This window comes from Procambarus clarkii, chromosome 52 (genome assembly GCF_040958095.1).
Source record: "Procambarus clarkii isolate CNS0578487 chromosome 52, FALCON_Pclarkii_2.0, whole genome shotgun sequence".
NCBI lineage: Eukaryota > Metazoa > Arthropoda > Malacostraca > Decapoda > Cambaridae > Procambarus > Procambarus clarkii.
In genome coordinates, this window is record NC_091201.1 from 3,647,457 (window position 1) to 3,664,971 (window position 17,515).

Consider the following 17,515-nt stretch of genomic DNA (forward strand, 5'->3'; position numbering starts at 1 on the left):
TCTTCTTGCAAAACCGAATAACAGTACCTTCCGCAAACAACTGACAGAAGGGCAAAAAAAATCTAAGAGCCAGAGCCCAAGCGGATTCCAAGGAGAGAGCCAGGGCCCATGCAGATTCCAAGGAGAGAGCAAGGACGGCCTGATGACATGCCAGGCGAGAGGCAAAAAACAGAGACACCGCCTCCCGGAGTATCAGCACAAACAGCTTCAACAGGGCAGCTGACGCTCTGGCCGCTGAGGCCAGAGCCCCAGATGATGGCCCGGCATTTAATGCCTCCACATACTCCGCAACCCAGTCCAAGGACAACTCGAGAAGGGAAAAGTAGTGCAAGACCGAGGCCAAATGCCCGCGAGCGCAAAAATCTCCCGCCACCAAAGCAGCCGGAAGGGAGGGAACCTACGCATGCAGCTGCACCAGACCAACATCACGAAGAAGCACAAGGGGCAAAAACGCACGCATTGAGGGGCTCAAAGTCGCCCCCCCCCCCTCTTTCCCCATGTGAGAGAGTGTCTCTCAAGATTCTCCCACAGCTGATTGGAATGGCTCATTGCAGTGCACAGTGCACTGATCTTCGTGCACAAGCCTATCTCTCTTAACCCTGGATAGTGACCTGGCATGTTGGGTATCTCCAGAATGCCCACTTAACCAAGAACACTTTCATAATACGGAGGCCGCCGTATGTCCAGGCAGGAAGTAGATACAGGGAGTTAAGCATACTTGCCACCAAAGGGTCAGTGAGTACATTGCCCGCGTGAGAGACAGTAGAGGGGACATGCCAACGAGGCGACCGTCTGACCTCTGGGGTCAACCGGCGCGATGGTGAATAACAGCCATGACGTGGTCGTGATGTGTTCATGACATCACTCCTGCTACTGCTCATCGAACGAGCTAATATGATTGGTTCCCGCTCATTTGCTGCAATGCCATTGGTCAAATTGTAACTCTTTGTGCTGGGTGCCACGAGATGCCTGGCAGCACTTGTAAAGCATTCAAGTGAGGGACACTAAACTCAGGACAGGTTCTGTTCTGTCTACCGGCCAATAGACTGAACACCGTCTATTCCTCACCGTCAAGTTAACTCAGCGTCTCTACGATATACTACACACTCGCCCGGAATCACGATTGTGATTATATTGTTCAGAAGCCTAAAGTGACAAATCTCCAGAGCGAAACAGACTGGTATCAGGTAACCCCTGGTGACAAAGGTCGTTGTGAGTGACTTAGAGTGAACTAAGGCAGTGCCGCCGCCTAAGTAACCTGTGTGTGACTTTACCACAAGTGTACCTGCATGGTACCACGGCCGCCGTCAGCCGCCACTCGTCCCGAGCGTGTACCTCAGTACTTCAGTACCTCGAGATGCCTGCCGCCGCCCTCACTACTACATGACGTCACCACCTTACTCATCGCCAGTGCCAGTGTGTGTGCATGTGTCTGTCTCTTAAGCATACAGCACACCCTACTGCAAGTACCCTCCATGTCTATGAGCGAAACCAGCTGTCAGGCCACCTACGAGTGCTTGTATAAATGTGCCTGAGTGAGTGAGTAAGGAATGGTACCTTATCTGTAAGTACAACAAGATCTTGTCATTGTTTTATTGTGTCTGTGTTGATCTGAGGTATCAACCACAGTTCTCACCTTCTCATACCTGTCACAGGTCATAGGTGAATCGACGATGTATGCGTGTTTATCTGTGTGGTATCACGGCATTTCACTCGTCTGTTGAATGTGAGCTTCACATACACCACACATTTAGTTATTGTGTGACATTATTATTGTGCATGTTATTGCCTGTACCATTGACAGTGTATTTGTTGATTTATTGCATATCATCATTACCGAGTATCAGGTTGGAACTCTTGTGATCCCTTTGCATACCAGCAGTTAGGTTGCCGTGTTAATGATTGGCTGTCAACTGTGTTAAGTTAGGTGGTTCTCCACGAGTGGATACGAGTCCATTAGCCAGACGTCAAGAGTCTCGCTAATACAACCATAGCTTTGCTGACGCCAATCTAAAGTAAATCAAGCACCCTGTGTATTAGTGGTTAAGTTAGTAAATAAACTACTGTTAAGCTTTATGCAGTGTTTCCGTTGAACCACTTCTGAATACTGCCAACATTACTCAAGCCTTCAGCTCTAAGTGTCTTCAACACCGAGTTGCCTATAATCACTAAACTATAAATGCGATGAGGACCCTAGGAGTCCCTTAAAGTGTTAAATCATTGAGGAGATTCCAACGATCAATGTGGAGCAGGACCCTCAAGGACTCTAACTCGACCTTGCTCCCAGGCCCTGTACGGTTGCTCTCGTATTTTCTATTCTGCTAATTCCGACAGCTTCGTGAAGCGTCTGCCACATGTACATTGGCGACGTACGCATTGCAGTCGGGAAAGCAAAAAAAGAAAACCCCCACACCCCAAGTAAACCTATAGGACTAGTAATCTCCTGCCATTCAGGAGAGTCCAACAAAACCCGTGCCATGCTCCCCGAGAAAAGAAAGGGAAGTCTGCCAGCCGAAAGCAAGCTGTAGCGGCTCCGCCAGCGCCACACGATACGAGGCAACAGTATTCGGGAGCACAAATATGGTGGTGGTCCTGTAACAACCATGAAAGTTTGGACAAAACAACCTTATTAGAGAGCAAAGTACACCTCTACTTCGCGTCAGCCAGAAAAATGATCAGATGGATTACGAGAACTTTCAAATCCAGGGATCCCATCACAATGGTTGTACTCTTCAAATCACTTGTGTTGTCCCGTCTTGAGTACTGCTCAGTACTCACTTCCCCCTTCAGAGCAGGAGAGATTGCTGAAATAGAGGGAATACAGAGAACATATACGGCACGTATAGATGAGATAAAACACCTAAATTATTGGGATCGTCTCAAAGCTCTCCAAATGTACTCTCTAGAAAGGAGACGAGAGAGATACCAAATAATATACACATGGAAAATACTGGAGGGTCAGGTCCCAAATCTACACAGTAAAATAACAACGTACTGGAGTGAACGATATGGAAGAAAATGCAAGATTGAACCAGTGAAGAGCAGAGGTGCCATAGGCACAATCAGAGAGCACTGTATAAACATCAGAAGTCCGCGGTTGTTCAACGTCCTCCCAGCGACTAAGATATATTGCCAGAACAACCGTGGACATCTTCAAGAGAAAACTGGACGGTTTTCTAAGAGAAGTTCCGGATCAGCCGGGCTGTGGTGGGTACGTGGCCCTGCGGGCCGCTCCCAGCAACAGCCTGGTGGACCACTCTCACAAGTCGAGCCTGGCCTCGGGCCGGGCTTGGGAAGTAGAAGAACTCCCAGAACCCCATCAACCAGGTATCAACCAGGTACACCTAAGCAGTGATAGGAAAAACCAGAAGGACTGCCAGGAAACTTCATAGTGCCGCCGAGACAAAGCACGCAGGTGGGAGACCAACAACGAAGCCACTTGTGCCTCACATAAGTGATGATATACTTGAGTCAGAAACACCAGACGCGAAGACTCGAGTAGAAGAACGAATTAGCCTCGTACCAGGCTGGACCAATCTGCTGAAAGAGGCAGAGCCGTGGGAAAGCCTTTGGGTTCTGACACTGAGCAAGCAGTGCCTGAAACCAAGGCTGGGCCAGCCACCAAGAAGCCGGGACAACTCTCCCCTGGTAAGTCTCTAAGCAAGCCAGGACCTGGAGTAATAGCTTTACTGGGGAAAAGAGGTAGAAAGAGGCACTTCCTGCATGAAGGTATCGACCCCGATGGCTTCGCAGTCGGGGAAGGGTGCCACACATACCGGGAGACGCCTTGACCACGCCGATGTGAAGAGATCCACTTCCGGAAGCCCGAAAGTTTGGCAGAGCCAACTGAGCGAGTTGGTGTTGACTGTCCATTCCGTGGACAGGGGAATGAACCGGGACAGGCCGTCCACCAGGACACTGGACTCCCCACTGAACGTGAACCGCCAGGAGAGCTATACCCCAAGAGCTCAGAGGCGAGTCACCCGAAGCGACCAGCCACAAAGAGCCAAAGACTGCATGGAATTCCCTCGGTTCAGGCAATGAACCACCAGGAAACAGTCCGAAAAGAGCCAGATCGTTGATTGAACCTGGTGAACCTCACCAAGTTCAATCGGGTTCAAAAGTCAGGAACCCGAACCTGGTGAGCTCAGAAAGAACCAAATCCCTGGCGAGTCGACACGCAGACTGGCTGGGAGCCCAAACCAGCCAGTTGTCGAGGTAGACCAGAACCCGAACACCTAACAGACGCAGGAGGGTCACGACCCGAGTAAGTGTGAAAATGCGAGGCGCCAGATTCAAGTCGGATGGAAGGCAACGAAAACGGTAACTTGATGCCCCACAACAAAACCGCGCCAGTCCCTGAACCTTGGATGAATCGGGACATGCCAATACACATCCTCGAGGTCCAGGGACACCAACCAAGCGCCAGGCTCCAACAGAAGATGGACCTGGGACTGAGTAGTCATCCGAAAGGAGGGGCAATAAACCCACGGGATAAGACGGACAAGTCCAGAATGAACCGGAGGTCTACGCAGTCCCGTTTCGGGACTGGAAACAAGCGGGGAAATCCATCTGAGAGACGAAGTCGTTTCGACCACTCCCAAGCGAACCCACTCTGAGATGACTCGACAGAGTGCACGAGAAGAGGCTTGCCCACCAGCCCTGAACCCCAGGAGGAGGAGGAGCCACCCAACACCACAGCAGGCCACACAAAACGACCCAAAAGGCCCACAAATCGTGGGACCAGGCTCAAGTGAACAGTGCGAGTCTCCCTCCTCATTGCCCCGTCAATGGGACGAACCGTAAAAAGAGCCGACACACCTTATGAGAACCTAAGCTGCACACAGGGCAATCCCCCCCCCCCCCATCCCCGCCGATCAGAAACAGATGGAACCGAAGGCTGCGCCTGCCCTGAATCTGGCACCAATGGCCTACCACGACGAGAAGAACCCCGAGCCCTGGCATGACCCTTCCAGAAAGCCCCCCACGAGACCCCGGAGAACTAACAAGTCGGACATAGGACGGCAACTCGCCGAAGCCGCCTGCAGATACTGCAGACTCTGCAAACAGAAGCAGACAAAAAGCCAAAGACAACCTAAGAGCCAGAGGCCCAAGCAGATTCCAAGGAAGAAGCAAGCACCACCTGCCGATACGCGAGTTGAGAAGCAAAAAAATGCAAAACCACATCCCGCAGGAGCGACGCGAACAGCTTCAACAATACAGACACACGCACTGGCGAGGTCAATGCACCAGACCCAGAGGCGGCCCCAAGCTCTTCCACATCCAACTCAAGCCAATCTGAGGACAGCTTGAGGAGGGAGAAGAAACGAAGGGCCGAAGCAAGCAGGCCACATGTATGCAAGTCCACCACAACCAAGACAGCCGAAAGGGAAGGAATCTGCATATGAAGCTGCATTACACCAACATTCCCCAGAAGGGCAGGGGCGAACAAACATGCAATGAGATGCTCAAATTCGCCCCAAAGAAAAACCTGAAATGCCGTCTGAGCCTCCTTCCACTCAAGTGCGCGGGACCGACAGAACGTGTGCCAAGCCTGCAACGAGAAGAGCAGGCAGTCTGCCAACCTGGACGACTCTGGAGATTCATAACGAACCCAGTAAGGACACGAGGATCCATTCACAAAGGAACACTGATCCATCACGAAAGCATAATCCGGGTCGTGCAGGAGGTAAGCAGCTAGGGCCTCCCGCACCACACAAGACGAGACATGCAAAGCCAAAAACCTCCTGAAGGACGGGACCAAGGAAACCACAGGATCACGGAACCAAACCCGGTGAGGGGTAGACACCAAATCCAATTCCTATGAGGAGGGAGCAAAAAGAGAACCCCTCATTGTAACACCAAGCCTCGCTCTGAGGGTTCAAAAACCCAGGCGGGGTCCAACAAGGCCCAAGGCCCCTAACGTAACTCCTCCCCTGCCCCTGGGAACCTCACCCCGAGGTTCTGGGACCCAAGGCTGAGCAGTTCTCCAAACCCTCCACCTCTAAAGAAAAGGCAGGAGCAGCTGAAAAAGCAGGAATGAAGGGGGCCCACTGGTCAGACCCAAAACCTCCAGCTAGAGGACTAGGCTCGAATGCCTCCGCCGCAACCCCGAAAGGAGACTTCCCCGATACCGCCCCAGTCTCAATACCAACTAAACCCTTCCCCGCCTCCGAAACCCTCAGACGTTTTGGAACAGGCAGAAAGGGGAAGGGGTGGGACCGAATAAACCACCGAAGAGGAAGGACAAGGAGAGGGGGACGGAACCAAAGTCGAAGCAACTCCCACCTCCCAAAGTTTTGGGTCCCTATAACCAAAACGGGGCAGCCTCTGGGCATCATGGGAAGCAACAAACCTATCGCGTTGCAGCAACCTAAACTGCACATACAACACTTCTGCTGTCTGACCCCCTCATTTCATGTACAGTAACTTGGGTGAACTGGAGCATGTATAAGGAACAAACGTCACATGACTCCGGATCAAAAGAATCACCGACCCGACAGGCAGCATGGCGGAGGCACAACCGGTGATTGTCACCCCGAGACAATGGGACAGAGCAACCATCAACCTCACACGAAGCGAGAGGGGACTCAAAGGTTACATCCATCGGACCATGGAGCCCCCCTTGGGGTTTTAAGGGTCGCATTCATTGGACCACGGAGTGTCCGTGGGGTTTCCAGGGCCCTTAGTCTTGGTGTCACACTAAGGGAAGCCCAGGCAGGATACTGCGAACCGGCGCCCAAAACCACCGAGCAAGCTTCTAAAGCTGAAACCCCGGGATGTGTCCACTCACAAGGTTATCTCGAGTTGATTTCGGGGCATTAGTGTCCCCGCGGCCCGGTCCTCGACCAGGCCTCCACGCCCCAGGAAGCAGCCCGTGACAGCTGACTAACTCCCAGGTACCTATTTACTGCTAGGTAACAGGGGCATAGGGTGAAAGAAACTCTGCCCATCGTTTCTCGACGGCGCCCGGGATCGAACCCGGGACCACAGGATCATATGTCCAGTGTGCTGTCCGCTCGGCCGGCTGGCCCCAATCACGAGGGCCAAGCAGGAGGTACCAACAAGAACACAGATGTCTAGCAAAAGACCCCCAAGTACATATAGATAGAGGGCAATCAACCAAAAGCAGACCCCCACCCCCACCAAGCAGGGAAACGAAAACAAAAGAAAAGCCTCGCAAGAGGACAATGTACCCAGGCGGAACAGAGTCGGCTGCTACAATAGGTGAAAACTAGCTGTGCAGTACCCTGTGCCCCTAGCAGTGACAAAAACTACCTCCTACCCAGAGGCAAACAAGGGCAACAAAAAATCCAGCCGACTCCAAGGGCGGCCAAGTACCAAGCAGTAAAAAACACAGCGGAGGTAGGCCCCAAGGTGACTTGTGGAAGGTGGCCCCAAGGGAAGTACTTACAGGGCACCTAGGATAGGAACCCTAAGCGCATGCAACTCGAGTACCGTAGAATATTACTCCTGGCTCACACACTACCTGTAGAGACAGATCATGCCACAAGTTACAGGAACTGAAAATAAAAACTGGAGCCAGAGGCACCCGACCAGCCAGTATCACATCAGCTAAGAACTGCTGGTAGGATCACTGGCGCAAGGGGTCTGGGGCTCCCCCTTCCCCCTCCCGGGGAGGTGGGGTGGGTTGCGCAGACTGCGGGCAAAGCAACGTGATGAAGTCATGCTCATTTACTAATTTTCATTGGGGAGCTCTGTCCACTCGTTCGGCTTTTGGTAGCAATATTTTTACCAGAATATTGATTTGTTTTGGGGTGCCTGTCTATCTGGGTGCCCGACCCGGTCAATGGCAGACATAGAATGCTCCCGACCACACGGGGGTTTCTATAGGCCATTGCTCTTCGCACCTCTCTGAGGGGGCCCAGGTTCTGGCTCATGGTCCCCGGTAGGCAAGAACTCCATGCACTTTGATGCCAGAATGCTAATGCAGTACTGTAGTTACATATCAGCCTGGATAGCTCCAGGGAGCTGAAGGGTTCCCTCTAGAAAATACAGTATCAAGTGTTAAATGTAATGCAGCACCATTTCCTTGTGAAGTACTCGGTAGCTTCCCTAGCTAAACACAGGTGCAACAAATGCCTTGGGGAGATACTGCAGGCCTCTGAGACCCACCCTTAACTGATCATTACAACAATGTATACATGCCTAATGGCAATGAGAGAGGTTCTACCGAGACCAAACAGTATGAGGGGACTGTATTAGGCATCAACAGGGGATCATGGAAAAGCAAAAAATGAAGAAACATCACAAAAGACACTGACACCTGGAGTATACCTGGCACACTGCAGCCCATCCTCATGTAGTGGTAGTACTTGTAGTATATTATTGCCATAATATACCCACAAGAACACACCAGAAAGTAGAAATTGGCCCTATTGAGTTGAACAAACCAGAAAATTTTTTTACTTGTGTTGCTTTGACAAACTAAACCTAACCTATCCTTCCTAGGCTTAATACACAATATCTCAGCCCTAATATAGTACATGTGTGCGCTATACACAGCCTAGGAATATTTAAATTTGATTTTAGCTTTATTTATAATAAAAGAATTCCTTACTAGTCAATATACTATCTAAAATGTACATATGAATTCGTGACTACTGACGACCATCACAATAGGTACCATCTGAACAGGAGGATGGGTTGCACATTGACACCTGGAGTATACCTGGAATGGGTTCCGAAAGTTTTTCTACCCCCCCAAGTCTGGCCTGGGGCCAGGCTTGACTTGTAACTGTTGCAGACTTCTGGTAACTGTGGTTACTGGTTGCTTGAAGTGACCTACAGGCCCACATATCCACTACAGCCTGGATGGTTTGGCACCTTTTTCAGTAATGTGCAATTTTATCTTGAACACATTTTTGAACCAGTAATATTTCTTATTTTTTCTAGGAGGATACTGAATAGCTGTGGACCACTGATGTTCATACACTCTTCTCTGATTGTGCCTATGATAGCTCTCATCATTGGGTCTATACTACATTTCCTACCATATCTTTCACTCCAGAATGTTATTTAACCATGCAAATTTGGGACCTGGACATCCTGTATTTTCAATGTATGAGTGTACAGTATATATATTATGTGATACCTCTCGTCTCCTTTCTAGAGTATATTTGGAGAGTATGAAGATGGTCCCAATACTGTAGTTAAGGTGCTATATCTTGTCAATGTCCTCTGTATTCCCTTAATCTCGGAAATCTCTCCTGCTTTGAAAGGAAAAAATGAGTACAGTATAGAGCCGTACTTAAGGCGAGAAAACACAAAGGGTTTGAAAAATACAAGTCTTGTAGTGACATCCCTGGATTTGAAAGTTCTCATAATTCGTCCTGTCCTTTTCCTGGTTGATGCTATATTTTTTTTTTTTTTTTTATTATGCTCACTAACCATTGGGTCATCCAATATAATTATTCCTAGATCCTTTACATGTTTTCTGTGAGCAGATCCAATTGCTGATTGTGTCTTATACCCTATGTTTCATTTAGGTTATTCCTTTTTACCATATTTAAGTACTGATATCTAGAATTTATCAGTGTTAAACATCTTGTCAGATTTTCTTTCGTATACTGTAAACCAATTTACAATGTGATTTTAATTTAAGGAAGTAACACTCTAACATGGTAAAAAAATATATATTTATTTGTTAAACATGGGGTTGTCTGGAAGCCAGGAAGTGGAAAAGGATAAACTCAATGAGTGAGGATCCAGCACAAATGCCTAGTTCCTTTTCATAGAAGTACAAAAGCAAGTCCTGTCAGGCCAAACTACGGGGGGGGGGGGGGGGGGACAAGACAACCAAAATCTGCAAAGGTGGGAATGGGGGCAGGAGAGTATTGGAAGAAGTCCTCTCATAATTATACGGAAAATAAGAAAACACATCCATTCGGAGCAATAAACACACTAGGCCAGAAACAAAACGCCTTCCTGTGGAAATCACCAAATCCCAGTGAACTGGAAGCCTTACCATTTGTTTAAAAATTAACATTCCTCCGTGTCAGTGGTTGAACATTTTTTAATGATAATAAGAGTACAGTACTGGACTTAATATGACTTTAATACTTTAGTAAAACTGTAAAGTCATGAAAGTGAGGAAAATTAATAATACCAAACATTACCAAACCCACCTCATGTGATAGCTGTAGATCAAAGGATGTACTCGTGTTGCTGCTGCTGTTCTCACGACATGGTTTGTGCCGTTTGTAACTTCGTCTCTTCCCGTCATCCACCTCAGTACTATCGTCGTCATCATCATCATCTCTCTGGGACCCATGTAGAGACATCTATAATATTAAAGAACGTTATGAGTAATAACAAGTACTGGCCATAATGAAAAGCCTTTTTCTGCTGGAGACCTCACTAGCTCTCCTGGGCTAAGCACTAGTCAAACCATGTCTCATTAAAATGCCCATGCCTCTTGAGACTAGCCCTTGTCTACCAAAACCTGAACCAAAATCTAGCTCTCTCAACAAGGCAAGGAGCTTGGAGATCAAGATCGACCCAAAACCAAGAAAACTCTCACCAGAAAGTGTTAGCACAACATGTGCAATTGCTTGAAAGAAATTAGAGACCTGAAAGTAGCAAGGCAAATAATCCTTGACAATGTAAACACATAAAAGAGGGAATTATTTTATATTTATCATGAAATATACTGTAATGCACCGAGATTCCTGATGTTTTCGTTGTCACTGCAACCATTTACCGAAATACCAGATGGGCACTTTTCTCAGTTTGAGCTCCAAATGAAAAAGGACAGCTTAGGAAATCTTTATTAAAACACAAGCTGTACTGTATATCTTTGCTATCAATCAACATACAGTATTTTTAGGTTAAGCTAGTTTAAGTTGAGTAAAAGAAGGCGAGATCGATTTTAAAATATCGTAAATCAGTAAGCCACTTAAACCTATGTATGAAGTAATTTGTATCCTTAAGTATGACGTGAACTGCATCTTATAATTAATCAATATGAAGTGACCTCTATCACCCAGGGTATGGATCAAATAATGCACAGGAATTTCCAAACACGACTGGTTTTCTGTTAAAAGCCATATAATGACCAGACCACACACTAGAATGTGAAGGGACGACGATGTTTCGGTCCGTCCTGGACCATTCTCAAGTCGATTACTTTAGCCACGTTATTGTGGCTCATCGCCTGCAAAAGCCATATATTTATGGTCCCGGTAGTACAGTCTGGTTCATTCGACACACAAGACTTCTGGGCGGGAGAGAAATGGTTGGGCATATTGCCTATCACCTGATGCACCCGTTCACCTAGCAGCACGTAGATACCCAGGAGTTAGTCAGCTTGTTGTGAGGTTGCACTCTGGATTGGTCTGTAATTTGACCTTGTCATTAGGCCTCAACATAAGCCTAACGTGTATAAACATACACTTGCTGCCTGTCCTCCGACACCGAGTTAATATTATTATATTTATTGTTACACTTGAATGGATTAAATTTGTTTGGGATAGGTTACATAGATTATAAAATTCGTTGGCAAATAATTTTATGTACAAAGTGATCTACATCTTATTACTCTGGCCAAGTAGTCCAGAAATTCTAAAACTGCGAAAATTATAATTTCATATTTTCCAAGTTCTGTCGACAATACAGTACTTGAATGTCTCACATAAGTGTCCTTTTTACATGATTGCAGATAGGTACAAAAACCTATGTACAAACTGTCTTTGGGTACAAGATGACCATAGGCCTATCTGTCTAGGTAATGTCACTAGCAAGATAATGTAATTATAAGGAAAATGCACTTAGCCAAGATGCCTATATAACACTTGGATGAGATATATAACACTTGGATGGGATAGGAGGACAAAGTGCTATGATTTTACCAGAATTTACCTGAGTCTTATGGTTTTAACAAGGTATGAAAGCCAGATTTTGTCCAAGATCCACCCATTATTCCCGAGGTTAACTTCCAGCTAATGGACATGAGGAGGAATACAAGTCACATCGTACACAAGACGATTCGTCAGAGGATTTTGAAACTTACTTGACCTAACCTAACCCAAGCAAACCTAACCTAACCCAACTAAGCCCAATACATCTTAACCTAAGGTAGGTTAAGATAATGTCACTAGCTTAACCTAAGGTAGGTTAAGATAACCTCAAGATAACTCAAGGTAATACAGCCTAGCACAACAATATACAGTTTTAACAAAAAGAAAACGAGCTTCGTCGAATCGTTTCATGTTCGAAATGATCATACCCCATGAGGATACAAGGCCAAAACACTGGGATGGGAACGAAGTAACTAACCACCTATGATAAAATGTTAACATTTAAAGTACAACTGGAAAAGATCATCAAGGCAAATGGGGGGGGGGGCACTTTCGACAAGCCGCCTGTACTCATCGAGGCCTCTAATGTTAGTGACTCTCGGGTAAACTCAGGCAAAAGGGTGTGTGTGTGTGGGGGGGGGGAGGAATGAACAATGACCCTAGAGAAGGCTAGAGAAGGCGATGTCATCACTGGGTAAAGTCAATAGTTAGCCAAGTGGAACTTGGACGAGTTCTTAGTTTGTGTATTTCCCCTCCATACCCATCCTGCGAGAGGTAGCGGACCCGTACCTGTCCTGCGAGAGGTAGCGAACCCGTACCCGTCCTGCGAGAGGTAGCGGACCCGGACCCGTCCTGCGAGAGGTAGCGGACCCGTACCCGTCCTGCGAGAGGTAGCGGACCCGTACCCGTCCTGCGAGAGGTAGCGGACCCGTACCCGTCCTGCGAGAGGTAGCGGACCCGTACCCGTCCTGCGAGAGGTAGCGGACCCGTACCCGTCCTGCGAGAGGTAGCGGACCCGTACCCGTCCTGCGAGAGGTAGCGGACCCGTACCCGTCCTGCGAGAGGTAGCGGACCCGTACCCGTCCTGCGAGAGGTAGCGGACCCGTACCCGTCCTGCGAGAGGTAGCGGACCCGTACCCGTCCTGCGAGAGGTAGCGGACCCGTACCCGTCCTGCGAGAGGTAGCGGACCCGTACCCGTCCTGCGAGAGGTAGCGGACCCGTACCCGTCCTGCGAGAGGTAGCGGACCCGTACCCGTCCTATTAGAATTAGGACGGGTACGTACCCCAGAATTAGCACATCTCAGCAAGTTACATTGTACAGTGGAACCTCTATTAACGAGTTTAATCCGTTCTGGCACCGAGCTCGTTACCTGGAAAACTTGTCTTTGGAAACAAATTTCCCCATTTAAAATAAAGGAAATAAATTTAATCCGTTCCACTCCCAAAAACATCCATACTTGTATGACTTTTTTTTATGTAAAAAAAATATATTTTTATATTGCACATGTAAATATAAATGTTTTGTTGTAGTGTTTTAATATTTACTTTACCTTATGAAGAGTAGTTGCTGGCTAGAGGGAGACGATGGGGAGGTGGGAAGGATGAGAGGGGTTATGGTGTGGAAGGAGAATCCACCTCTGAGTCAGGCGGACTCTCTCTTCTTGGGAATTTCACCCAAATTTCATTTCAAATGTCACACTAGGATGCATTAGACCAGCACCAAATAAAAAACTACGTTGATTACACTCATTGTGTCAACAATATAATAGTCTTACCACGAAGATACAATATAATGCCGTTTTCTCAAATAGGCAATGTGGTTATTAAAGAAAATGGAAATTTCATGGCAAACATGTATACAATCCCCAAGCCGATCGGATAAGAATTGAATTTTATAGAAATATTTGCTCAAATGACGCTTGAGCGCGGTGTTTGGGTGCATTCAAGAGAAAAAAAGTGTTACGTTCAAGCGACATATACCTGCGAAAGTGATAACACTTCCATAAAGTGTTATCACAAAGTGATAAATTAATTAAACATTTTCACACATCGGGTTGTCACTGCTTTATCAGGGCAGCTTTTCCAAGAATGCGTTCACCTTTTCAAACATTCCAAACACTTCCCTGATCTCAGTGGAAGAGGCAGCATCCTCCCTTACCAATGGTGTAAATTGTTGATGAGGACCTGCCATACTTCCTTGTGAGATCAATCACACAGACACCACACTCATGCTTTGCTATAATTTCCTTCTTTAAATCCACAGTAATTGTGTCTTTCTTCCTCTTGACAACACTATCTTTAGCAAGCAGCTTCTTTGGAGACATCGTGTTACAAATTGTAGTCGCAAAACCACTAAAAACCCAAAGAAAAGCTCAAATAAATCCAGAGGGATGATTGTCGTGTGAGATACAACAACAACACTGGCGTCGGAGGCGTCCGAGAATTTGCGAGAACCCGCGAGACGCTAGGAAGCACCATGTGGTTTCACTCGTTAATAGAGGCGAGCTCGTCAATAGAGACAAATTTGCTGCGAGTGGCTTGCTCGTTACTGGAAAAACTCGTTAATAGAGCCACTCGTTAATAGAGGTTCCACTGTACTCATCTAGTTGTGATTGCAGGGGATGAGCTCTGACTCTTTGGTCCCACCTCTCAACTGTCAATCAACTGGTGTAAAGATTCCTGAGCCTACTGGGCTCCATCATCATATCTACATTTGAAACTGTGAATGGAGTCTGCCTCCACCACATCGCTGCCTAATGAATTCCATCTGTTAAAAACTCTGACACTAAAAATGTTCTTTCTAGCGTTCCTGTGGCTCATTTGGGTACTCAGTTTTCACCTGTGTCCCCCGACTCCCCTCGTTTGTTTTTTGTTGTTGTTTTAGATTCTGATAACCTGAACTAAAAGTTCCAAGTAGCACGGGCTATGGTGAGCCCGTAGTGGACTTACCTGGCACAGGAACGGGGCTGTCACTCTGCCTTTCCGCTTTCGTTCGTGTTCCACCCGTGCTAAATAGTTTGTCTTTGTCAACCCAGCCACAAATAACCCAACAGGAAACTCACTTTTATCAAGAGCTGCATGAATCAAGTTAATCATACTAATAAGTGCATCGTTAGTGCTTTTTTGGGGTCTGAAGCCATATTGACAAGAGCCAAGTATATTGTGTTATTAACGTTAGTTTGCACTTCAATGAGCTTGTGGTCCGAGTACGTAGTGTCTGAGACAGTAATGTCTCTGATTAGCTCCTCATTGTTCGTGAATATCAGGTCTAGTGTGTTTTCGTTCCTAGTTGGTTCTGTAATCTGCTGATTGAGCAAGAATTTGTCACAGAATCTCAGTAGTTCTCTGACCTGTGGTTGGTTATTTCCAGGTTGACTTCCTGCTATGATGTTATTGTTTACTATTCTCCATTTTAAACTGGGTAGATTGAAGTCGCCAAGGAAGATGATATCTGGTACTGGGTTTGCTAGATTATCAAGGATATTCTCTATTTTGTGGATCTGTTCAGTGAATTCCTCAACTATTGCATCTGGCGGTTTGTATATTAAAATAATAAGTAGATTCATATTTTCTACCTTGATTCCAAGGACCTCTACCACCTCATTGGACGAGTTCAGGAACTCTGTGCATGCCAGCTCCTCTTTAATATACAGACCTACTCCTCCACTTGACCTAATTACTCTGTCTCATCTATATAGATTATAATTCGGAATCCAGATATCACTATCCATGTGGTCTTTTGTGTGGGTTTCTGTAAATGCACCAAATATTGAGTTCGATTCTATTAGGAGGCCATTTATATTTCTTGATTTTGGTTTCAAGCCTTGTATGTTTGCAAATATGAATGATTTCCCACATTGCGTGTCACTTTTGGTGGGACTGTGTAGGATTTGTTTTTTCCTTTTTTTTCAGGAATATTCCTGCGCGGGCCCTAAGCCTCTGGCTGGCCCACTAAGTGTTGCTTGTTTCTGTTTTACTTGGGAGAAGTATGAGCATTTATGACTCATGGTCACTTCAGTAAGATTTTGCCCTATGTGTTTAACAACTTCTGCTCTGTTGAATCCAAGTTGAAATCGTAATGGGTTTGTAACTGTGCACTGTGTTAGATAATGTTCCAGTGGTCTGTCGGGCATTTCTCCAGTGCTGACATTTCCTCTCATCTTCCGGAACCTGTAAGCCCATTTCCCATGCACATGGGTATCCTAGCCTGATGCGATGTAAGTGTACTTCTGTTGCTCTACTGCTGCCTTTCATCAAACTAAGTGGTTCGTAGCTGGTTGAATTCTTGTACCAACCCGCAGATCCTGATGTTGCAACTGCTGTGTTGTGGTCACTGTACATCACCTGCATTGCTCTGTTACTAATTACTGTCTTAATCTGTGATAGACAGTGGTATATAAATGTCTAGGATTGGTTGATGAAATCCGATGAGGAACCATATAATTGAAAATCTTCAGGCTTGTTTGTTGTTTAAGATTCAGCTACTGAGAACCAAAAGTTCCCAGTAGCACGGGCTATGGTGAGCCCGTAGAGGACTTACCTGGCATAGGAGCGGGGCTGTAACTTCAAGTACTAACCTTTGGCTTTATTCCTTAGCCTCCCTCGAGCCACTTAAGTAAGGATAGAGGTGACTCCCGACGACACCACCAACTGAGAGACGGGCCTGGAGCCCAGCTGTAGCCCTCTTCCCGCCACCTCTATGTAAACAACACGAACACTCACCAGCAACCAAAACCAATACATCTTATATATTATTTATTATTTATTTTCAATTTCAATTTCAATTATTTATTCTTATTTATTTATTTTTACTTATTCTTATTTATTTATTTTAACTTATTCTTATTTATTCATTCATTCATTCATTCATTCATTCATTCATTCATTCATTCATTCATTCATTCATTCATTCATTCATTCATTCATTCATTCATTCATTCATTCATTCATTCATTCATTTATTGAAAACTTATTAACTTATTGAAAACTATAGAAATAAGGAAATAAATAGTGTACCACATCAAGTTCAAGTATGTTTATTGAGATAAGCAATAAATACATCTCAAAGGGATAGAGTAGCTTAGGCTATTTCTACCCCCTCTACTTCAAGTCCCTCAAGGGGCGCACAAATTCAGTGAGTACAAATAGACAAATAACATTACAAGAATCCCATTTAACATTGCAGGTTTATATAGTAAGTACAGCATATAATTGTTACACTCTCGGGGCAAAATTCTTGTAGCTCCTAAGTATACTGTCTATCATACCATTATCACACATCCAAACAATTTGATGTGGTACACTATTTATTTCCTTATTTCTATAGTTTTCAATAAGTTGACACTCTAATACATAATGTTCTAAGGTGTGGGCGTGCGGCATACTACATAATTTACACTCCTTATCTTTTTCACTGACATCAACACCGTATTGCCAGATATATTTGTATCCTAATCTTAATCTCATGTAAATTGAATCCTTCCAAGTAGACTTTCATCTACCATAAGTGAAGGACGAATTTGTATTTATTATTGAATAATTCTTAAGTGTGTTACTACTGTCCACCTTTGCCATTCTCTTTATAATTTCTTCACCCTCTTGGATCATCTTGATTCTTGTTTTTATTTGTTTCAAGGTTAACTGACATACAACATCAACAAGAGTTTTTTCAGTGGCTCTCTTCGCTATGTCATCA

The 17,515-nt window shown here is 45.9% G+C and overlaps 1 protein-coding gene across 1 annotated transcript in view; it reads right to left on the reverse strand.

The window, feature by feature from the left end:
- The window catches only part of LOC123763703 (Structural maintenance of chromosomes 6), a 129,701-nt gene extending 113,151 nt beyond the window's left edge, over positions 1-16,550 (reverse strand). The window contains exons 1-2 of the mRNA XM_045750994.2: positions 16,398-16,550; positions 10,149-10,304 (exon numbers count right to left, since the gene is read on the reverse strand). Of these exons, the coding sequence (XP_045606950.1) occupies positions 10,149-10,304 (156 nt within the window). The 5' untranslated portion in view covers positions 16,398-16,550. The remainder of the gene's footprint in view (positions 1-10,148; positions 10,305-16,397) is intronic.
- Between the last annotated feature and the right edge of the window lie 965 nt (positions 16,551-17,515).